Below are 23,970 nucleotides of genomic sequence, written 5' to 3'. Positions count from 1 at the left end.
CATTCTTATTATAGTAAGCTATTAACAGGTAACAGATTGGACTAGATCATATAGGGTGTTTCTATGTGAAAGAATAACACATTGCTGCATAAATCACACAGACACAACTTGATATCAGTAATTTTATGGTGACTTGTTGAATGGCTTACAACAGAAACGAGAGAATGCAGAATCAGATTAAATAGAGTTGGGAATCAGGGAGTGTGGGTTTTGAAGTCCAGTCAGTCCGGATAACTCTGCAGATCCAGGGTTTAAAGAAAGGACTTTGGATCCCACTAAACAGACCCCAATTGATGTTAGAAAATGACTTAAAAAACACCAAGAAGCCTCTCAGACATCTGACTGAGGGCGAGGTGTTTGGCTGTGATGCTCCTTCCTGTTAGCTGTGATGCTCCTTCCTGTTAGCTGTGGTCGTCTGTTTAGGCCTCCAGCTCAAAGTCAAAGTACTGTGGGTCAAAGCAATGAATCCTCGTGTAGCCGTCCTCTCCTCCACTGGCGTAGCTGTGAACAGAGAGCAGGAGGACCGTGAGCAGGAGGACAGTGAGCAATGACGGATACACAACCTTTAAAGGTCCCTTAGTATACTGTTTTTCATTACTTTAATATAGGTCTCAGATATATACAAAATCTGATCGGCTCATTTTCAGACAGGTTTTTATAGAAATGGATCAAAAAGAGAGAGAATCTTTGTTCCTGAAACTTTAGAGTCTCTTTACACAGAGGGGACACATGTTGATGAAGAAGAGACATGAAGAAGAGGGGACACATGTTGATGTAGAAGAGACATGAAGAAGAGGGGACACATGTTGATGTAGAAGAGACATGAAGAAGAGGGGACACATGTTGATGAAGAAGAGACATGAAGAAGAGGGGACACATGTTGATGAAGAAGAGACATGAAGAAGAGGGGACACATGTTGATGAAGAAGAGACATGAAGAAGAGGGGACACATGTTGATGTAGAAGAGACATGAAGAAGAGGGGACACATGTTGATGTAGAAGAGACATGAAGAAGAGGGGACACATGTTTGATGTAGAAGAGACATGAAGAAGAGGGGACACATGTTGATGAAGGGGGACACATGTTGATGAAGAAGAGACATGAAGAAGAGGGGACACATGTTGATGTAGAAGAGACATGAAGAAGAGGGGACACATGTTGATGAAGAAGAGACATGAAGAAGAGGGGACACATGTTGATGTAGAAGAGACATGAAGAAGAGGGGACACATGTTGATGTAGAAGTCAGTGGGTGGTTCTTACCTCTTTCCATCAGGGTGGAACGCCACACAGTTAATGGGTCCGAAATGACCTTTGACCCTGCCGAACTCCTCTTCATAGCAAGCATGGAAGAACCTGAGGGGGAGAGGGAAGAAAGGGTTGGAGAATCGATCTGAATAAAATGTTAGTTCATGTTAGACAGCGTACCTTGTTTAAAATAGCAGATTTCTCTACGTTTGATAATGACTACAAATGCTTTAATAGTCTGGTCATCTTTAGACATGTTAATGCCAAAACGTTACGCATTTTACTTTTAATTTGGGGCATTCTTTAACTCACCTGGCCTCAAACTTTCCGATCCTGGTGGAGGTCGTGGTGACCTCCATGGCCTCCTGTCCACCTCCCATCACCACCTGAATCAAACGCACCATGCCGTGTTAACAGTTAGTGACTTTCTTTTCTCGTGAACATGGTCAAAGTCAGGGGTTGGGTCGTTTTTGCCGGTCATCTGTAGAAAGCTTAAAGTGGACCCATCATGCTATTTTTAGGCAATAGCATAGGTCTCAGATATATACAAATATATACAAAACACATCTATGAAGTGTTTTGCTCAAAATACCAAACAGATCATCCATTCTAGCCATGCCTCATATCCCTCTGTTTCACTTCCTGTTTCAAAAGTGCTGATTTGGGTATAAAGCTTTAAAAAGTAGAGGTCTGAGCTCATGCGGGACCCGGCAGCTACTGTCTAAACTAAATGCTGCCGTGATGAAACGCCATATCATGGATGATCAAGGATTCTCTCTGAAACAGTCTGGAGCTCAAAGGCTTTCTCTCTTGCCGGTTATACCACAAGGTAGGGCTGTGCGATTATGGCAAAAATCACGATCACGATTATTTTGGTCAATAATTGATATCACAATTATTCATTGACTTTGAAAACGTCAATTTATTGAACTTTAAAACAAATACAAATAATAATTTGAACAGTATCTTTTTAACTGTTGATTTCCCTGAACGTATAATTCAACTGAAAAACCAATAAATAAAATAAATGATATCAAAATAATAAATACCAATAAAAAAGATCAACAAATATTTTGGAGCGCACTTCCCCAAGCTACTAAACATATATAAATATGATAAATAAATTAGACTATCAAATAAATTAGATCAAATATGTTGCACGGTCACAACCTAGCAAAGCTAAATAATCGTTTTTTTCGATTATGTTGTTTTTGTAATTGTGGCCGGCCAAAATCGTAATTGCGATTAAAAAACGATTAATTGCACAGCCCTACCAGGTGAGTTCCTTTCTATTTCCTGCTTCTTCACACACATGCTCTCCAGTACAGGTTAGCTCTGAGTGTTAGCGATGCTAATGTAAACACCGACCATATTACGTCCAAAACAGTCGGGCATTGTTTCTGATAGCAACGTTTCTGATAGGCCCGTGGGTCCACATTTCAGATATTACGTCATATCGGACGCTAATCTGGATCAGCTCCGTTGTTCCCCCGTTTTTAGAGATTTGGGTACGGAGGAAAAGAGAGAGGGTTTTATTTTCTGACGCTGCGTGAGTTCCCTGACACACCGGGGACACACCGGGGACGCACCGGGGACACACCGGGGACGCACCGGGGACGCACCGGGGACGCACCGGGGACGCACCGGGGACGCACCGGGGGGACACACCGGGACGCACCGGGGGGACACACCGGGGACGCACCGGGGACGCACCGGGGACGCACCGGGGACGCACCGGGGACGCACCGGGGACGCACCGGGGGGACACACCGGGGACGCACCGGGGACGCACCGGGGACGCACCGGGGACGCACCGGGGGGACACACCGGGGACGCACCGGGGGGACACACCGGGGACGCACCGGGGACGCACCGGGGACGCACCGGGGACGCACCGGGGACGCACCGGGGACGCACCGGGGGGACACACCGGGGACGCACCGGGGACGCACCGGGGACGCACCGGGGGGACACACCGGGGACGCACCGGGGACGCACCGGGGACGCACCGGGGACGCACCGGGGACGCACACCGGGGACGCACCGGGGACGCACCGGGGGGACACACCGGGGACACACCGGGGACACACCGGGGACGCACCGGGGACGCACCGGGGACACACCGGGGACACATCTTTATGTATAAAAGACATCACAAAGTGCATTGTGCATGATAGGTCCCCTTTAAACCAGTTTGTCTTTCAGGCCATCAGCATCCTGGGCCGACAACATCACAGCACCAAATCCAACTGTTGGATGATTAATAGGCAATATAACAAAGTGATTAAAATAATTGTAGGGTTTGTTAATTGAGCCACTAGTGTCTCACAGGCTTTTGCACAATTTACTGCAAAAAGAAAGCTTGCATCATTAATGGAATCACATTTCAGAAGATTTAAGCTGTATGTCTAAAAGAAAACTAAAAAAGCACCATCACCACTACCTCTGCATCTTCTTGTTATCTAGCATAACTTACATGATCCATGATGGGGGAGATGGCAGCAGAGTTGACGGGTCTCTCCGTCTTAAAGGTCTTGATGTGATCCATAGTAGCGGAGTCAAACAGCTGAGAGGAAACAAAGATGACACCAAGCGTTCAACAGCAAAGTCTGACACAGCGTTATGTTCCCTGAGTCTCTGAGAGCGTGTGACGCAGCTCAGTGAACAGTGCGGTACCTTGGCGGTGTTGTCCTTGGAGGCGCTGATGAACATGGTGAGGTCCACTGACGTCTGGAGGTCGTTGATCTGCTTGGTGTGCTCCTTGACCTTCTTCAGGATCTCTCCATCCTGAACACAAACACCAACGAACATTTAAGATCGTGAATAAAAAAAAGGTGCAAATTTCAGCCAAGCTTTGAGCACCAGGAAAAGCGCTATATAAATCACATATATTATTATATCCTTACGCCCTTTAACATATGAAGACATTTGCTTTCTGAAAAACCAAAACACTATAGTTGTTATTGCCCTGCAGCGTACGCCACAGTAAAGTGTGTTTCCCCACCTTGGCGCTGAACTGGTTGAACTCTCCGTTCTCATGTCCTGCGATGACGAACTCTCCCAGAGGCCCCCACGCAGCGCTGGTGATCTTATGGTCGTTGCACGGTATCGACTGGTAGGGCTGGTTGTCCTCTGCACAAATTATTATTATTAGCATTATTATACCACTGGGCACCGTTGAAGCTGATCAATACACTCTCCCTCAGAAGATAAATACACCAGATGGCTCAGAAGCTGTTCAGTTAAAGGGGACCTATCATGCAAAATGCACTTTGTGATGTCTTGTATACATAAAGATGTGTCCCCGGTGCGTCAGGGAACTCACGCAGCGTTAGAAAATAAAACCCTCTCTTTTCCTCCGTACCCAAATCTCATTCTATAAATGACTATTTATGCCGTTACTTCCTCATGTTGTTGTTGAGCCACATCATGTTTCATAATAAATTCAATATTTGCACAGAAGAAACATCATTGTGTGTGTACCAGGAACAAATAACGAGAGAAGGAATATTTGTTATAGTCAATAGTTATAGGAAGGTGTAGGGCTGCTCGATTATGGCAAAAATCATAATCTCGATTATTTGGGTCAATAATTGATATCACGATTATTAAAAACGATTACCCATTTACTTTGAAAAAAACATCAATTTATTGGAGAAAGAAAATGTGAACAGTATGTTTTTAACAGTTGATTACCCTGAACTTTAAAGGTGGGGTAGGTAAGTTTGAGAAACCGGCTCGAGATACACTTGTTGTTATATTCCATGGAATGCTCTTAACATCCAGATAGCAATGAATATCTGAAGAGCTTTGACAACAAATCCATAAATAAATATCATCTGTGGAAGCTGTAGTACTGTAAAAAGCACGACCAATCATCTGAGCCGGCCCGGCTAAAATAACTGGATGGCCTACCTGCCTGTCAGCCTTCCATCTGTGCACAAACTTATCTCGTGCCCTCATTGGTCATGTGCGCGTTCGTGTGTGTTGGAGGAGGGGCTCTGTGAGGAAGTGGCAGATTTTCTCTGGTTGTGTATTTTCAAATTCTTGCGATCTCGAGCCGGTTTCTCAAACGTACCTACCCTACCTTTAAATATAATTCAACTGAAAAACCAATAAAAAAATAATCGTTTTATTTCGATTATGTTGTTTTCGTAATCGTTGCAAGCCATAATCGTAATTGTGATTAAAATACGATGAATTGAGCAGCCCTAGGAAGGTGCGAAAGTCCACAGTATGCAGTATGACTAAATGCAGCTGCCATGTTCCCTAAGTCTAGCAGCCACATCTTAAAGTCACCGACTTCCTGATAAACTAATAAAGGTGGCAGTAACAGACACATGTGCACGTACCAATCTGCTGAGGGTCCCTCAGGTCGAAGAAGTTCAGGAAGCACTGGTATCCCATCTGCTTGTCTGTGGAGAACATGATGATGTTCCCGCTGTAGTCGAAGCCACACGTCCTGACAGCTGAGTTGGTTTCCAGCAGAGCCAGCTGTTTACCTGAGAGACACATGGGGGGGGGGGGTGTGAGGATCAACAAACTCAAACTACTGGAGGCTATGCAAAGAAAAGTCTCATAACTGACGGATAGCAGAATTAATAAACACTTTGTTTCACCGCAGCTTCTCTCACTCACCGGTCTGACAGTCCCACAGTCGACAGCTGTTGTCGGCTGATCCTGTCAAAACATTCTTAGTGTCCCCTGAGAGAAGAGAGGTTAAGGAACCCAACATAAGATAGGATAAACCTGTATTCATCTCCATAGGGACATTCAGGTGAAACAAAATACAAATATAGTATAAATCAATACATATATACACTGTATGTCCTTAGGTACATCAATGCAAGTTGTACAAGGTTACCATTGGGTCAAGCCTTGGTTCTGTAACATGTATGCCTCACAAAGCATCAGATAAATGCAAACCCAACATATATTAGTTTGAGATTAAACACGTGTAGTTCTTGGGAAAGGATACAGTCACAGTCCACACACCACACGGCTCCTGTGTGTCCATTGTAGGTGCCGAGCCGCTCTCCGTTCACAGAGTACCAAACGTTGGTGACCTACAGCGACACAGCACAATGGACTTTACCAAACCAAACGAGAAGGTGTAATAATATCATGGCGTAACATATTTCATGGACTATCATCTTACTGTGTCTTTAGCGACAGAGAAGAGCAGGTCTCCTTCTCTGTTGTACTTTATCTGAGTGATGGACCTCTCGTGGCCCTGGAGCAGGATGGGTCTCTGAGGGGAGAGCAGATTATGGAGTGTTACAAAACACCTAGGTCAAATGTCGAAGAAAAAATACAAGATTTATTAAACAAAAATGGATAGTGGAAAACTAAACTATTTGGACGTCCACAGCAAAAACAAGAGAAGAATTATATAATGTGTGCAGATTTGCAAATAGTTTCTGTTTACCGGTATATTGTTCAGCAACCTTTTAGATATTTAGAAAAATACCTATAAGCTGTCCTCTTTAGGTAGCTCAATGTATAACCCATATCTTCTTTTAATTACAAAATGTGTTCATTCATTGTAATATTATGTACAACAGTCCAGTTCAGACGGCTATGTATACTTACTTAATATTGGTAAAAGTAGTAGAACACATTTTATTTATAGAGAGCTCATAAAAAAGGTACTAAAAGGCACTTAACTAACATGTTTATTTACATGTTTTAATAGTAACAACATTGTACTATGAACATTTTTCTTCTGTATCTTCATTTATTGTAATATAATGTACATTAGTACAGCTCAAAGTACCTAATATCAGTCAAAGTAATATAATAATATTAATAATACAGTGTATTTATATGATATTGGTAAAAGTATTATAATAATAATAAATTGTATTTATAGAGAGCTTGTTAAAAATGTATTAAAAGGCACTTAACTTGTACATGTTTAAAAACCAATGTACTTTAAGGTGATTTAAACCCTGATCATCATCAACACGCAGCTCACAGCAGCTCTGATGGTAACGGAGGCTAACTGGAAGCTAACGTTAGCAAGGGTGGATATGCTAACTGAACCGGGGCTAACTATCTCCTCAAACAGAAAGTCTAGTTTTCCGATCGACATATAAAACGTAGGAGATGGTCATAAAGAAATATACTAACCATTTTTGTCAGCAAAGTGTCGCCAATTGGTCCAGTGTGTTATCTGCGCCTCGCGTAAAGAACGAAAAGATGAACACTCGTGTTTCAGGCGCCGGAGCCGCGGCGGAAGAGGAAGGTGACGTACTTCCGGCGAATAACGGCAAAAAGGAGTTATTGCGCCCCCTGGTGTAACACTCCAGTAGCGGTTAGAAAGAAAACTGGACAGAAATGTTTGATATTACATTGCATTACAGCAGGGGGGTCAAACTCAAATACACAGTGGGCCAAAATAAAAAATGGGTACTAGTGGAGGGTCGGACTGGTTCAATGTTTATTGCAGAACTTATTGAAATGAACGTATTGCACATATTAAACCTGGAACTAACAAAGCTTAAATTATTGCCTATAAAAACAACATTAAACATTAAATAATCAGTTGCATTCATTTCTTATGGCTCTATCTGCAGCTTTTCCAGAGTCATTTCTTATGATTACATTTCTCCACAGGCCAACAACAGCTTCAACAAAACTATTTCCCTCAAAGAACAAACCAAACATGCCCTGTTGTCTCAAGAGAAAAAGTGCAGAAGGAAACATGTAAACTCAGTGTGCTGCTCTGTGATGCTAGCTTAGATACTTGGCATCTCATCTTGGGTGCAAGGTCATCAATGTTTGGGGTCAGGCTCTGAGCTGAGGAGACCCTCAGGATGGAGTGAAGGTGTGCGTGCAATATACCGGCGGGCCAGATCTAATAGGAATTAGAAATTATCCTGCGGGCTGAAATTAAATCCACCAAGGGCCTGATTTGGCCCGCGGTGCTTCACATGTCACTTGTTAGTCGCTTTTATCCAAAGCGACTTACATACTCAATACTGTGGACAATCCCCACAGGAGCAATTTGGGGTGAAGTGTCTCAGGGACACAACGACATGCTGACTGCAGTGGGGTTTGAACCTGTGCTCCCCTGATCCGAACATCAACGCACTAGTCCACTGCGCCACTGCCTCCCTATACTGACCAATAAAGAGCCAATATACTGCTAACACGATGGTGAATATGTGTACCTTAATATAAAGTGTTACCACATTTTCTGTGCAGCTTTTGTATTTCTTATCAAGAAAAGTCTAAACAGGGGTCTAATGTGCAAAACCTTGAGTTGGAAACTTCACCCCAAATTGCTCCTTTGGAGTGTATGTTAGTCGCTTTGGGTAAAAGCGTCAGTGACATGTAATGTAAAAGTCAACAAGATCAATCAACCAGCAACACAATATACACGGTTACATCCTTTATTAACAAGGAACACAAATATACAGGGCCAGATAAAAGTACTGCAAAAGACTAAATAAGGAAACATCTTTGGTTCCTTCTCACCGTCACTGAACCCCCCCCCCCCCCCCACCCCCCACAGGAGCAGAGAAACAGTCTGATCTCGAGGGACGTTGGAAAATGAGTTGATGTCTTGTTAACAATATGAATGAATACATAAGAATGTCTGAAGATAAACTGACATGTGGGTCAAACTACCAATAACATTTCCTCTACTTATTCCCATATGGCTCAGTCACTGCTCCTTGGAAAGTGTTACGCTCAGCTGAGAGGCGATTAACAAGGTTTAATAATCCTAAGCACAAATAAGGTTCTGCTGTGAGATATGTTGTTGGTTTATACATTACATCCATGCAGGACAGAGGAGAGGGTGAGGGTGCATTCAGCTAAGAGCTCGTCGAGTTGAGACCAAAAGGCAAGCGTTGCATAGAGGTCCTCGAACACTCTCTGGTTGAAACCTGATTACACGCTACTGCAATTATCAGGACACACACACACACACACACACACACACACACACACACACACACACACACACACACACACACACACACACACACACACACACACACACACACACACACACACACACACACACACACACACACACACACACACACACACACACACACACACACACACACACACACACACACACACACACACACACACACACCAAGAGGCTAGGAATGAAACATTTGGTCCTACAAGTAACACGTATTTAATGAATAACAAAAACAGGTTTATTTTTTAGTGGTGCTCTGTAAGATACATACATTTAAATAATAATGATTAAACAATAAATACAGAACACACAAACAAACACAGTGGAAATGTATAAGTGTGATGCAAACAAGAAAACATTTCCCCTCAAATGGTCGACAAGCAAGAACTGGAAACTTGTCAAATAAGGGAAATTAAACTAACTGAAATGCCCGTTAATAATTTTGTAGAATCCTATATTATGTCTGTTATAATTTGGATCGGCTAGAGACATTATTAGCTTCATATTAAAGTAAAGAACTGGAAGAAAAACATGAAATTAGAAGCTATGAATCACACACCTTCCAAAACACATTGAGAGAGGAGACTGAGGGGCCACACACACACACACACACACAGATGACCTCTCGTCACATTCCTACTTAGCATGCGTCCTCTCAAGCAGCACTGTTGTCAAAAAGGGAATGTGTAGTTGTACAGCCAAACACAGAGGGAGTCGGAGCAACTGAAATGCACACTGATAGTTTGATAAGACGATGTTACTGCAGCCTTCAGATTACATTGGAAGTGATGTTTTGATTCACTGAAGGTGGTGGACTGGAAGCCATGACCCATACACACACAGCAGCATGGTGTAGTGCTAATGGCATGTTGTAGCTAATGTAACCTGCCTGTGGGAATTAAAGAGACGAATACATGGATCTGGGGAGAAATAAGGTTGTGTGAATGCTTTGACTAAACAGTGATCTTAACGAGGGGTCTTCACAGTAATTGAGCTATGTGACAGATGAGGCATTTTCTCATCACCGTCCTAAAGCCTGCAGTGCATGCTGGGAGGACACAAGTTAAGCTTGCTTTCTGATCTGTTTAACCCAGTGTTTAACTTCAGCTTCTTCCAGCAGAGGAGGAAGCGGGGGGGGGGGGGGGGCTTATGGTAGGGGGTTTTGATGCTTCATTCGTGCACAGCGACAGGCAGAGACTTTGCTTCCTCCAGCAGAGAGTCTGTGTCCAGGTGTGGCTCACAGTGGCAGGAGTGGGAGCAGGGGGGGGCGTCCGGGGCAGGGAGAGAGTCCGTGGGGGGGGGAGAGGGGGAGTCCATCCCTGGGGTTGAGGGAGGGGCTCCTGCAGCGCCACCTTCTGGACAACTGAGGTTCTGCACCTTCTTGTTGAGCTCGTTGCGCTCCACCTTCAGAGCCCGACGCAGCTTCTCCAGACGCTGGACTTTACCCTGCAGAGCCTCGAAGTCACGGTCACGCACCGATTTCTGTACGAAACACACCAATACAACATTATAAAACAAGTCAGATTTCTGCACTTACACAATTTGGGAGATCAACTCACGATCAACCAGCGTTTCTCAAAGTGTGGGGCGAATGGACGCGAGATTATTATTATTTTTTTTAAATAAATGTTTTGGACCTCAGGCCGGAATCGAACCTGGTTCCTCGCGGGCGGTAGTGGACTGTTACAGCAGGAGACTCGCAACGGCGGTGGACTTTCACAGCGCCGTCGTGTCAGGGAACTCACGCAGCGTCAGAAAATAAAACCCTCTCTCTTTCCTCCGTACCCAAATCTCTAAAAACGGGGGAACAACGGAGCTGATCCAGATTAGCGTCCGATATGACGTAATATCTGAAATGTGGACCCACAGCACTATCAGAAACGTTGCTATCAGAAACAATGCCCGACTGTTTTGGACGTAATATGGTCGGTGTTTACATTAGCATCGCTAACACTCAGAGCTAACCTGTACTGGAGAGCATGTGTGTGAAGAAGCAGGAAATAAAAAGGAACTCACCTTGTGGTATAACCGGCAAGAGAGAAAGCCTTTGAGCTCCATACTGTTTCAGAGAGAATCCTTGATAATCCATGATATGGCGTTTCATCACGGCAGCATTTAGTTTAGACAGTAGCTGCCGGGTCCCGCATGGGCTCAGCCCCCTCCTTTTTAAAGCTTTATACCCCAAATCAGCACTTTTGAAACAGGAAGTGAAATAGAGGGATATGAGGCATGGCTAGAATGATCTGTTTGGTATTTTGAGCAAAACACTTCATAGATGTGTTTTTTATATATTTGTATATATCTGAGACCTATGCTATTGCCTACAGATAGCATGATAGGTGACCTTTAATTATATATTTATGAAACTGCATAACAGTTTTGGCAGCTAGAAGATATACAAGCACTAAAGTAATACTATAATTGAAGTTAGGACTTTCCATGAGCTCCGTGATGCTGGAAGACAGGAGTTCAAGGTCCCCAAAATATATACCACACTGACGATAAAAACAAATGAACTGGCGTACCTCCTCTGCCATCTCCAGCAGGGCCTTGTTGCTGCTCTCCCACCTGGACCGGTACATGGCCGTCTCCTTCTCCAGCTTCTTGATCTTTTTAGTCATCTGTTAAAGGAAATCAGACGGTCACATCCAGCCACAGGTAAACACCAATCATCCCTCCCTCCATCTCACACTCCCCCAGACCCCTCACCTTCTCCATCTCCTGTTTGAACGTGGTGAAGACCTCGTTGCTCTTGGACAAAGTGCTCTGAAACTCTTCAAACTTCTCCGTGTACAGTGACAGCTGCAACGACAGGTTTGATCACGTTAGCAACACGCTAATAACACAGAGCCAATCACAGTGGAGTTATTAAACTGATGGGAAACCTGCTGCTTGAGGTGGACTTCCTGCTGCTTCATCAGCTCACACATCCTCTGAGACTCCACCGCTTCTTTCAGCAGCTGAGGAGACGAGGGGAAATAATCGGGACATTAAAGCATGAAATCAGGACGTGTGTTGTGTAAAGTGTGAGTGCCTTTAAGTGGATCCTTACAAAGTGTTTCTCTCTGTCGTGGCGCTCCTCCGACTCCTTCAGCAGCTCCTGGGCCTGCTGCAGCTTGGCGTCCACCAGCTGCTGCTGCAGGTCCTTGTGCTTCACCACTTTGTCTATGTGCTGGGGTCAGAGGGATAAAGAGCCCGTTACACATCCACTGTGTCTATGTGCTGGGGTCAGAGAGATAAAGAGCCCGTTACACATCCACTTTGTCTATGTGCTGGGGTCAGAGGGATAAAGAGCCTGTTACACATCCACTGTGTCTATGTGCTGGGGTCAGAGGGATAAAGAGCCTGTTACACATCCACTGTGTCTATGTGCTGGGGTCAGAGAGATAAAGAGCCTGTTACACATCCACTGTGTCTATGTGCTGGGGTCAGAGAGATAGAGAGCCTGTTACACATCCACTGTGTCTATGTGCTGGGGTCAGAGGGATAAAGAGCCTGTTACACATCCACTGTGTCTATGTGCTGGGGTCAGAGAGATAGAGAGCCTGTTACACATCCACTGTGTCTATGTGCTGGGGTCAGAGGGATAAAGAGCCTGTTACACATCCACTGTGTCTATGTGCTGGGGTCAGAGGGATAAAGAGCCTGTTACACATCCACTGTGTCTATGTGCTGGGGTCAGAGAGATAGAGAGCCTGTTACACATCCACTTTGTCTATGTGCTGGGGTCAGAGGGATAAAGAGCCTGTTACACATCCACTGTGTCTATGTGCTGGGGTCAGAGAGATAGAGAGCCTGTTACACATCCACTGTGTCTATGTGCTGGGGTCAGAGAGATAGAGAGCCTGTTACACATCCACTGTGTCTATGTGCTGGGGTCAGAGAGATAAAGAGCCTGTTACACATCCACTGTGTCTATGTGCTGGGGTCAGAGAGATAAAGAGCCTGTTACACATCCACTGTGTCTATGTGCTGGGGTCAGAGGGATAAAGAGCCCGTTACACATCCACTGTGTCTATGTGCTGGGGTCAGAGGGATAAAGAGCCCGTTACACATCCACTGTGTCTATGTGCTGGGGTCAGAGGGATAAAGAGCCTGTTACACATCCACTGTGTCTATGTGCTGGGGTCAGAGGGATAAAGAGCCTGTTACACATCCACTGTGTCTATGTGCTGGGGTCAGAGGGATAGAGAGCCTGTTACACATCCACTGTGTCTATGTGCTGGGGTCAGAGGGATAAAGAGCCCGTTACACATCCACTTTGTCTATGTGCTGGGGTCAGAGGGATAAAGAGCCCGTTACACATCCACTGTGTCTATGTGCTGGGGTCAGAGGGATAAAGAGCCCGTTACACATCCACTGTGTCTATGTGCTGGGGTCAGAGGGATAAAGAGCCCGTTACACATCCACTTTGTCTATGTGCTGGGGTCAGAGGGATAAAGAGCCCGTTACACATCCACTGTGTCTATGTGCTGGGGTCAGAGGGATAAAGAGCCTGTTACACATCCACTGTGTCTATGTGCTGGGGTCAGAGGGATAAAGAGCCCGTTACACATCCACTGTGTCTATGTGCTGGGGTCAGAGGGATAAAGAGCCCGTTACACATCCACTGTGTCTATGTGCTGGGGTCAGAGGGATAGAGAGTCCGTTACACATCCAGCCAAACTGCGGGAAACACTATTTTGAGTTCTCGGACATTCCATTAAAGGTCACCTATTATGCAAAATCCACTTTTTCATGTCTTTTATACATCTCCGTGAGCGCCCCCTAGTGGTCCGTCAGTATATTGATATGAAATTAGTTAATTCATTTAAAGGGGACCTATCATGCAAAATGCACTTGTGTACGCCTTTTCTACATGAATATGTGTCCCCGGTGTTCCAGGGAACTCACCAAGTGTCAGAAAACACAACCCTCTCTATTTTCCTCCATACCCAAATCTCTAAAAAAGGGGCTGCAACGGATCTGATAAAAACTGATCCAGATTTGAACACTGTCCTGACGTCAGGACGGTGGCGCTACGGCTATTGGGCCAACTCCACCAATCAGGAGGAGACAGCCACGCCCATTGCAGTTCGAAAGCGCTGGAGACGCTGTAGTACATATGCCAGGCCTGTAGATGGTGCTGTTCTCACTGAATCAGCCCTTGCTAAAACAGAGCTAGAAATTGTCAAATTGAGCGAAATGAGGCATGGCTAAAATGCATGATCTGTTTGGTATTTTGAACAAAAAAAAGTATGTTATTATAATATAGCATGATAGGTCCACTTTAAGTTTTCCGCACTCTCGCGGGAATATCTCCGCAATGGAGCGAGCTTCAGATTCACTTTTGCATTGCATGACATCGCCCAGCGCCACACCTTCGTCACACATGTTGCCACTTGTTTGTACCGTTTTCAGGCGATTTGTAATCCGTTCTAGAAAAACTATGTGTTTTCTTTTAGATTTCAAGAAGCATATAGAACAAACAATGGATGTATTTTATGAACATGTATCCACGCTGAAAGTAGATTTAGATGTTTTAGGAGTGAGATAGAGATTATTATCTAATACATGCATCAGATGAAGCATTGCAGGAAGTCTGTTGATGATCAGAGGCTGTTGTTGGGGCAGACCATGCAGGCCAGCCCCATGGTCACCAAGGTTCATGTTTTAATAGCATTTTTACAGAAAAAGTCCTGTGAGCCTAACATGTGAAAACATGGCTCAGACCTCAGAGAGTTAGACTTGGGCCTGCGACCATAGCTTACTGTGTTTTGTGGTGTATTGGCATTTCTCTCAGTAGCCAACGATCTGTGAGTCTGTTGGACATAAACTCCGTAATAAATGTAGTCTACATTTCATTAGAGGTGTAAAACCTGAGAGCATTTTAAATCACATTTGAACTAAATGCTGATATAATCTGTAGTTGTATTTGTATTGTTGATTTAATGTGTGAACGAGGCGATGCAGAGAAGGTTAAGCTGTCATTATCAGGCTGTTATAAACTGTTGGAGTGGGAAGCAGTAGGGATGTCCCGATCACCTTTTTTTGCTCCCGATCCGATTCCGATCATTTGATTTTGACAATCTGCCGATACCGATTTTTCCCGATCCGATCTTTATGCAATGCATTCAGAGAAAAAAAAGGTAACAGATAACGGCTGGTCATCCAACGCGATGAATTCAGCTATCTTGGCTGTTCTTTTTTTGGCCTTTTCACTGTTCTGGGGCAGTTTCTCTTTCCTTTTAAAAGTCTCTGAAAGTGTCGGTTGTTTCAGTGCCGTTACCTGAGTGGCCGCTGTGGACTCCTCGTGTTGTTGTTGGTGTTTGTATTAGATTGGTCGTGTTGAACGTAGCTCTGTTCTTTCCACCACGCGGAACCTCCGCCTTGCAAACATTGCATCTGGCTGTTACACTGCCTTCGCTTTCAATTTTATAATACTTCCAAACTCCTGACATTTTCTCTGTCCCGACTCCCGAGTCACCAGCTGAACGTAGCCTCTCGTTAGCTTACTGCTACTATTAGACACTGCGCCCACTCTGTTGCCAGATTTGAGAGAAATAAGCAACCAGGTCGATGAAAACAAGCCCAAAAGAAGCAACACATACATGATGTAGTGTAATTTTAAACCAAAACTAAGGCCTCAGGAAGACTTTAAGACGTGAACATGGTCATTTTTGTTTTGTAACATTAAATAAAATTAAAAAAAATTATATAAAAAAAAAAAAATCCCGATCCCCGTTTTTTTCTCCCGATTCCGATCTTTTGAAAATCACCTGATCGGATCCGATCCCCGATCACGTGATCGGATCGGGACATCTCTAGTAAGCAGGCCTATTGTTTCTGGATATTTGTGAGTCAGGTGGTCCGTGAGTGTTTTTTATTGGCTAAGTGTCCTTGGTATGAAAAAGTTTGAGAAACATTGATCTAAAGTAACAGACAGGGGGGATTATGGGTAATGCTGCAATGATCTGTTTGGTGTTTCAGCCAATCGGAGACATGTTCTGTATATATCTGTAATATATTAATGAAAAGCAGAATAATAGGGGGCCTTTAAAGAGAGACTCTGCACTCACCTCCTCTCTCAGTTTGTACTGGTCGTAGAGCTTCTTCAGTTTCTCTGCCAGCTCCGTGTTCTCCTGCCTCAGGCTGGCGTTCCTCTCGTTGTGCTGCTCCATCTGAGCCTGGATGTCGTTCAGCGTCACCTGGAAGTGTGAGGTCACTTCCTTCCTCTTCTCCTCCTCCAGGCGCGTCCTCTGCACCCCCTCCTCCTGCAGGTGGAAGATGTATAACGTGTGCAAAAGGATTGTTAATGTAGCGTTGCACAACTAGACTGTGGGAAGCTCACTCTTTGAAATGCACCTCCACAAAGAAACCTGTCTCAAAGCTGGAGTCAATGCATCGAATGACGAAAGCTGACCGGATGACTAGTAAGCTTATTGACATCTTGCAGCAGTGTGTCTCTCCTCCTGAACCCCTTGTATCTAACGGGGGGGGGGGGGGTTCTGGTACCTGAACCCCTTGTATCTAACGGGGGGGGGGGGTTCTGGTACCTGAACCCCTTGTATCTAACGGGGGGGGGGGGGTTCTGGTACCTGAACCCCTTGTATCTAACGGGGGGGGGGGGGGGGTTCTGGTACCTGAACCCCTTGTATCTAACGGGGGGGGGGGTGTTCTGGTACCTTCAGCGTGCGGTTGTGTCGCTGCAGCTCCCGGCACAGACTCTCCAGCTTGCTGCGAGCGAGGATGGCCTTGCTGTGCTCGGTCCTCAGGTTGTCTTTCTCCTGCACCACCTGGTTCTGCTTCTTCTGCAGCACCCGCATCTGCTTCGTGGTGTTACGGTGCTCCTCCAGCTGACACACACACACACACACACACACACACACACACACACACACACACACACACACACACACACACAGAGGTTGTTAAGGTGTTTCAATGTCAAACTAGATAAAGCCGGCCTCAGCCTGCCAACATTCAAACGTGCAGCTTTCATTTGATGGAATTTGTAATCTCTTTCTCATTTGATTACAGCCCATGCATGTGGTCACAACCCCCACTTTGGGAACCCTTGGCCTAATGGATAGTGAGGTGGGCTGATGATCAGAAGGTTGCGAGTTCAAATCCCGCCTGGAACACCACTACTAGTGTGCCCTTGAGTAAGGCCCTTAGCCCTCAGTTACTCCAGGGAGAATGTCCCTGTAATGGGTCATTGTAAGTCGCTTTGGAATAAGGCGTCTGCTAAATGCCTGAATTGTAAATTATATTGTTGGGAGAATAAACCCCTCAGATCCTGAACTCCGGTGTGTCTCACTCATTAACAACACAGAGCAACAAGAACGTTGTCTACAGTAGCCCTGAACTCGCATGTATTTTCTTATTTGTGGGGGGGGGGTGGATGCGTGGGCCACCCGAATAGGTTAAGGGGCCTTTGGCTTTTCTTGCCAGGGGGGGTGCGGTGCCCCCACAAATATAATCAGATTCTGTGGGAAACACTGATGGTGATTATGGTTGTTGCCCTAATAGAGCAGCCCTCCATAGAAGCCACCAGAGTCAGGGTCAGCTGACTTCACACACAAACACTCACCAGCTCAGCGTACTTCTTACAGAGGCCTGCAAGCTTTTCATCTGGGGTGCTCAGGGTGTTCAGAGTCTGCATGAGCAGAGTGATCTCTTTGCCTGCAGAACAAAGGAAACCAGAGAGGACGGGAGAACAGAGCACGTTAGAAAACTGAACAGAACAGTAAGTATTTAGCAGATTATGTTTCTAAAGTTTCTAAACTAAAGAGTGGTGCAGGGATGAGTCCTAAAACCTGGAAGTGAGTCAGCATTTGACCACTTCCTGGTTCCCTCGTCTTAAGGTGAACACAATGTTTAATATTTATGTATTTATTTCACACATGGCAGTTATTTTAAAACAAAACATGTGCACTTATACTGGTTGTTTTTTTCATAGCGCATGGTGGAAAGGAGCGGGGAGAAGAACATCTTATTCGACCTGCCCCTTCTCACAAACAAATGACAACAAACAAATAATGAAATAACCATTAAAAAGTAAAATAAAAGCAATATTCTTTCAGTCACAGTTGGTGTGATATGTTTTTGGTTTGGGCCTACAAACATACCTCATCACTGCACCACCATTTCAAATATGCTTTACAGTTCAAGGTCATTTTGCAGCATCTGATACGATGAGCCAAACATAATGAAGTCAAGTCGAGACGTCTGCTTCTCCTTACCCAGACCCTTCACTTTCTTCTTGTCCTGAGGCTTCTTCTGCTCCTTCTCCCCTCCGTTACCGGCTCCGTTGACTTTCCCTTCCGGCTTGCCGCCGCCCCCCCGCTCGCTGGTCAGGCCGTTGAGCACCGGGCCGTGTGATTGGCCGTTGGGCACGGTGCTGCCGTCCTCCGAGAGGCTCTCCCGACAGTAGATGCTGAGGATGTCCTCCAGCTGCCGGCTCAGCGCCTCCGCCATGTCACTCTGAGAGAGGGTCGCCTCGGCAACTACACACAGAGGAGTGGGAGAAACTAGGACTTTATGAACACTCACGATAGATGAGAGTAACACCTACGTCACTTCCGGGCGAAAATTACGGCTCCGCCCACTTTGGGGGAAAACAACGCTGTCATTTGAATGGCGGTCGATACAAATTCTGACGTTTTTGCCAATCCGATCAGAAATGTAAGAAAACCGTGGATTTTCTGATCTTCAAAGAGCCCGGTTACGATGGCCAGTCAGGCAAACAATCACATTACATCATTTGAAGCTCGATATACGGTTAAATTAAAATCAGTAGGCGAGGCTGTAATTTTCGCCGGCTGTTACTCTCATGAGCGAGGCGGAAAATAATAGTTTTATCACGGCAACAAGCTGCTGTGTCGTTTATTGCACCTCACACATTAGGCGCGTACTCCCCGTACTTTTCCCGTTTAGTTCCGTTAGTACCCCTTATGTCGCGTTCACACCAAAAAGAGCACTTAGTGCCGGGAACTTTTACCCCCATTTTTAGTGCCTGATGAGAGATGGTACTTTCCTGGGGGAAAAAAGTGCCCCAGTTCTGATTGGCTGGGCGGATTGCAAACCACGCCCCGTACAACTCTGAAATGTTTTGTAGAGCCGCCATTTTATTATCCTCGCATTAGCATTATTAGCATTAGCATTCGCCCAGCGCACAAACGCAGAGAGACTAACTTATGGCAACACAAAATAAAACATGGGAGCGGTGGAGATGAGGAGGTGTCGGCGTTCTGGAGATTTACTCTGAAGGCTTCAGTAGAAGCTGCTGGGAGTCCCAGCTGCTTCTACTGCAAAGTACTTGGTGTGAACGCGGTTAATAAAACAAATCCAGAGTTCAGTGTTTCTGAACTTCCTCTAAGAAGAAAGGACAGTAACAGAAGAGCTCTGTGGCTTCAGGCTTCAGGCTTCATTCAAATGACAGCGTTGTTTCCCCCAAAAGTGGGCGGGGCCATAAAGTGATGTAGGTGTTACTCTCATCTATGGACATCGATCGCCTACTGCTATGTTTAACCATATATCGAGCCCGATCGTCGATTTCAAATGATGTAATGTAATTGTTTGCCTATCTGGTCATCGTAATCGGGCTCTTTGAAGATCAGAAAATCCACAGTTTTCTTACATTTCTGATCGGATTAGCAAAAACTTCAGAATTTGTATCGACCGCCGTTCAAATGACAGCTTTGTTTCCCCCCAAAAGTGGGCGGAGCCGTGCTTTTTGCCTGGAAGTGACGCATGTGTTACTCTCATGTATAGTCAATATGCATTTTTGTAATGTAAGCAATCCTAAACACAAGTTTAAAGTGGACCTATCATGCTATATTTGAATAATATAGTGTAGGACCATACCTATATAAGGCATATTTATACTTTTTTTTTTTCAAAATACCAAACAGATCATGCATTTTAGCCATGCCTCATTTTGCTCTATTTGACATTTTTTAGCTCTGTTTTAGCAAGGGCAGATTCAGTGAGAACACCACCACCTACAGGCCTGGCATATGTACTACAGCATCTCCAGCGCTTTCAAACGGCAATGGGCGTGGCTGTCTCCTCCTGATTGGTGGAGTTGGCCCAATAGCCGTAGCGCCACCGTCCTGACAGGACAGTGTTCAAATCTGGATCAGTTTTTATCAGATCCGTTGCAGCCCCTTTTTTAGAGATTTGGGTATGGAGGAAAATAGAGAGGGTTGTGTTTTCTGACACTTGGTGAGTTCCCTGGAACACCGGGGACACATATTCATGTAGAAAAGACGTACACAAGTGCATTTTGCATGATAGGTCCCCTTTAAGGTTGGATTTCTGTAGATTTCTTGTCACATGACAATATATGAACTATGTGATGTTACCTTGTTGTCCACCTAAAAAGCAAACCATTCATAATTTCTGTGATGACTTACTATTACATTTTAAGTGGCTAATTCATCAAACTGGGATACCAACGAATATTATAGGAAGTATTTAAGCTCATTTTCAGCTCAACACATACTTTTTTGGTCTCTATGAGAACATTTAAAAAAGCCCTTTAATGTTAAAGAAAACACAATTGTTTTCCTTTCCGATATCAATCATTAAACAATGAACCCTTTCAAACATGGAGGAAGGCCAACAACAACTCCCTACTGTTATGTCATGTTATCAATGGTTCTCATGTAACCGTGTCGGTACTGTTAGAAAATACAATTTGCAATGTAAATAACTCAGACTCTACCTTCACTTCCTGCCTCATCCTCTTGCGGTGTGTCTGTCTTTGCTGGTGTGTCCTGAGGCGGTGTGTCCGTCAGCTGAGGTGTGTCCATCTGAGGCGGTGTGTCCGTCAGCTGAGGTGTGTCCGTCTGAGGTGATGTGTCCTGAGGCGGTGTGTCCGTCAGCTGAGGTGTGTCCGTCTGAGGTGATGTGTCCTGAGGCGGTGTGTCTGTCAGCTGAGGTGTGTCCGTCTGAGGCGGTGTGTCCATCAGCTGAGGTGTGTCCGTCTGAGGCGGTGTGTCCGTCAGCTGAGGTGTGTCCGTCTGAGGCGGTGTGTCCGTCAGCTGAGGTGTGTCCGTCAGCTGAGGTGATGTGTCCTGAGGCGGTGTGTCCGTCAGCTGAGGTGTGTCCGTCAGCTGAGGTGTGTCCGTCAGCTGAGGTGTGTCCGTCTGTAGCTGTGTGTCCTCAGGAAGTGCTTCTGTCTGAGGTGTCTGTACTTCAGACTCTTTAGGGCTGTCTAAGTTGTCTTGTGCAGCTGCAGGTGTCTCCATCCCTTCTGCGGTTGCTGGATCCTCACTGCCCTGGGTGTCTTGTTTTTTCATCTCTGGTATCTGTAACAAGTAGAAAAAGCCATACTGTCATACTGGCAATAACAGCGAGGCAAGGTCACAATTAAGGGTTCATGAACATACTTGAACTATTACTTTTGAATCATACATACAGACTTTAGTTACACCTGGAGTAACATTGACAAGCTACCCTGCAGCATACAGTCATTAAAACACCTTTGACAGCTTGGATAACACTTCACTTCATCAATAAATTATAACCATAACTTATAATACATATGATAGTATTCTCACTCTCTGGTACTTCTACTTTTACTTAAGTAATCACAACTTCTTCCACCACCTATTAACAACGGACCAGTTTTGACATACTAACATGAAGTAACTGCTTTCTAAGTATTGGTTCAAGCTGGACTGAAGCCTAGGAGTTATGATTGTTAATAAAACAATGAGTGCCAAACAATCATAACTCTGGTGTGATTATTTGAACAACTTAGTCTAACTTCTCTCATTAGATACTTAACCTTCTCGTTAGAAAAGCTACCTGTACACACGTTTGTAATACCAGTGTTAGCTTGGCGTGTGTACTTGTGAATGTCACGGAAAGTTTAAGCTACATTTCCTACCAAGTGTTGCCACTAGCTTTCGTTTCTCCACCTGCTATCGAGCTTTCTCATTGCGTTAGCTAGAACATGCTAACCTCGCTAGCTCCAGATGCGGCTAACAGATATTAGCTTCCACGACCGCCAGTTAGCTCATATAAACATGACAAAGATATATAAAAACAAAGGGCGGACTGTACTTGTGTTTTCCTCTGAATTACATCCCACTATTTGGTGAATAAGGGAGTTGTTTACCTTCAGATTCAAGGAGGAAATAGCTAATGTGAGAACAGCATCAACAACAGCGTGAGGCAGAAAAAACACTTCCGGTCATAACTTTGGATTCTTCTTCGTGTACATTCTCTGCCTGGTGCTCTGCTTCCATCTACAGGAATTATAGAGAAATTACTGAAAGCGATGAATAAAGCGAAAATACTTTTGTAAGGACCCAACGTGACACGGGTGTCACATGAACTTTAAATGTTCTGGAAAGTTCCTTATACCGCTTTAGCCTTTATTTTATCTCATGAAGTCCCTAAGTGACACACCCTGAACAGTCTGCTGGGTCCTGGGCCAGGTCATGTGATTTTCTGTTCCCATGACAACGTGTCCAAGATGTCCATGTGCCAGACTAACACATGTGACAGAACGAGCTACATTTCAAAAGCTTTTTGTTGTTGTTGCTAAAGGTAAAATTCAAGCCATTTAAGAAATAAAATGCTTACATAACATGTCCTTTATTACATTTAACCTGTTGTGGAGACATTTCTTGATCAAATTGATATGAAACAAATGAGACAAACATCGCTGTGACACTGATGTCACATCGGGACTTTAACCCTAAACGTTCACAGTAAACCCAAAGTGACATATATGCACAATTAGAAATATTATTATGATCTGCTGAGTCAAATTAGCTGATTCAATTATATTGAGTTAATATATTCTTATTCTTCAATTCAAAGAATGTAATCAGGAGCCGCGTTCACACCGGAGTACTTTCACCGTACTTTTCGCGTTTAGTTCCGTGAGTACCCCTTATGTCGCGTTCACACCAAAAATCGTACTTAATCTCGGGTACTTTTACCCCCATTTTTAGAGCCCGCTGGGAGAGCGTACTTTTCTGTGGGTGAAAAGTGCCCCAAAAGTGCCCCAGTGCTGATTGGCTGGGCGAATTGCAAACCACGCCCGTACAACTGTAAAAATGTTGTGTGGAGACACCATTGTTTTTCCTCGCTACAAAAACCCAACGCACCAACGGAGCGTTGGGTTTGTTTTTGAAAGCAGTTATGGCAAGCATCAAGAAATGATGATGAGGAGGTGTCGTCGCTTCTGGAGATCTACGCCGAGGACGCGACCCAGGGAATGCTACTGAAGCCAGTTCAGTAGCTTTCACTCGACCTGGGAATCGTGCACAGCCGGCTAAAAATAAAGAAACTCAGGACTACAAACGGCGGATTCAGTGGCCAACGATGACTACCACGATGAAGGTAAAATCAACTACATGCACTGGGGTTTTAATCTGCACAATAATGGTCTCAGATGTACTTTTATTTGCTCAGTAGATCAAGCTAGCCATGCTAGGCTGAATAGGCTAACACCGGCCCCGAGCTAGCTACATCTAGCTAGCTAGATATTCTCGGCCGCTATGAAAACGTTTTGACTTGTGAATAACTGTGCAGTGTTTCTGTAATTTGCTTCACTAACTCATGGCACTAATCGTCTGTTTCAGGCGAGGATGGACAACTCTCGGGATTGGAAACAAGCGAGCTTTGCATTCTAGATCACAGCGCTAGCTCGTCCTCCTTACCAGCAACCAAACGCAAAGGTACACACACTGTAACTTTGTCTTGAAAGAACGTTACGCATCGAACTGATGTTCACAATCATGTTTATTTCATAATATTCATCATATTTTATGTT

At 44.8% G+C, this 23,970-nt stretch overlaps 2 protein-coding genes across 4 annotated transcripts; both read right to left on the bottom strand.

Moving 5' to 3' along the window:
• Positions 1-108: 108 nt before the first annotated feature.
• On the bottom strand, positions 109-7,508 carry eif3i (eukaryotic translation initiation factor 3, subunit I). The gene is made up of 11 exons (XM_034131171.1): positions 7,382-7,508; positions 6,408-6,500; positions 6,228-6,315; positions 5,888-5,953; positions 5,602-5,751; positions 4,254-4,381; positions 3,926-4,036; positions 3,726-3,815; positions 1,562-1,635; positions 1,265-1,357; positions 109-501 (listed from the first exon to the last, which is right to left on the bottom strand). Exons 1-11 carry the CDS (start codon positions 7,382-7,384, stop codon positions 420-422), a joined length of 978 nt encoding a protein of 325 aa, XP_033987062.1. The 5' UTR covers positions 7,385-7,508; the 3' UTR covers positions 109-419.
• A 1,883-nt stretch (positions 7,509-9,391) lies between these two features.
• Positions 9,392-22,415, bottom strand: txlna (taxilin alpha). Of its 3 annotated transcripts, XM_034131064.1 has the most exons (12): positions 22,303-22,415; positions 21,249-21,487; positions 20,902-20,963; positions 18,416-18,679; positions 17,764-17,855; positions 16,856-17,026; positions 16,250-16,444; positions 12,244-12,363; positions 12,077-12,151; positions 11,901-11,993; positions 11,717-11,812; positions 9,392-10,673 (listed from the first exon to the last, which is right to left on the bottom strand). In XM_034131064.1, the coding sequence occupies exons 2-12, from the start codon at positions 21,476-21,478 to the stop codon at positions 10,362-10,364; spliced, it is 1,710 nt and encodes a 569-aa protein (XP_033986955.1). In that variant the 5' UTR covers positions 21,479-21,487; positions 22,303-22,415; the 3' UTR covers positions 9,392-10,361. The 3 variants fall into 3 exon arrangements, with proteins under 3 accessions (XP_033986955.1, XP_033986953.1, XP_033986954.1); XM_034131062.1 differs by having other exon boundaries at positions 20,902-21,487; XM_034131063.1 differs by lacking the exon at positions 22,303-22,415 and adding an exon at positions 22,146-22,167 and having other exon boundaries at positions 20,902-21,487.
• Between the last annotated feature and the right edge of the window lie 1,555 nt (positions 22,416-23,970).

The sequence above is a fragment of the Trematomus bernacchii genome, unplaced genomic scaffold (genome assembly GCF_902827165.1).
Source record: "Trematomus bernacchii unplaced genomic scaffold, fTreBer1.1, whole genome shotgun sequence".
Lineage (NCBI taxonomy): Eukaryota > Metazoa > Chordata > Actinopteri > Perciformes > Nototheniidae > Trematomus > Trematomus bernacchii.
Note: the sequence above shows the minus strand (reverse complement) of the source record. Positions and strands in the feature narration are given on the sequence as shown.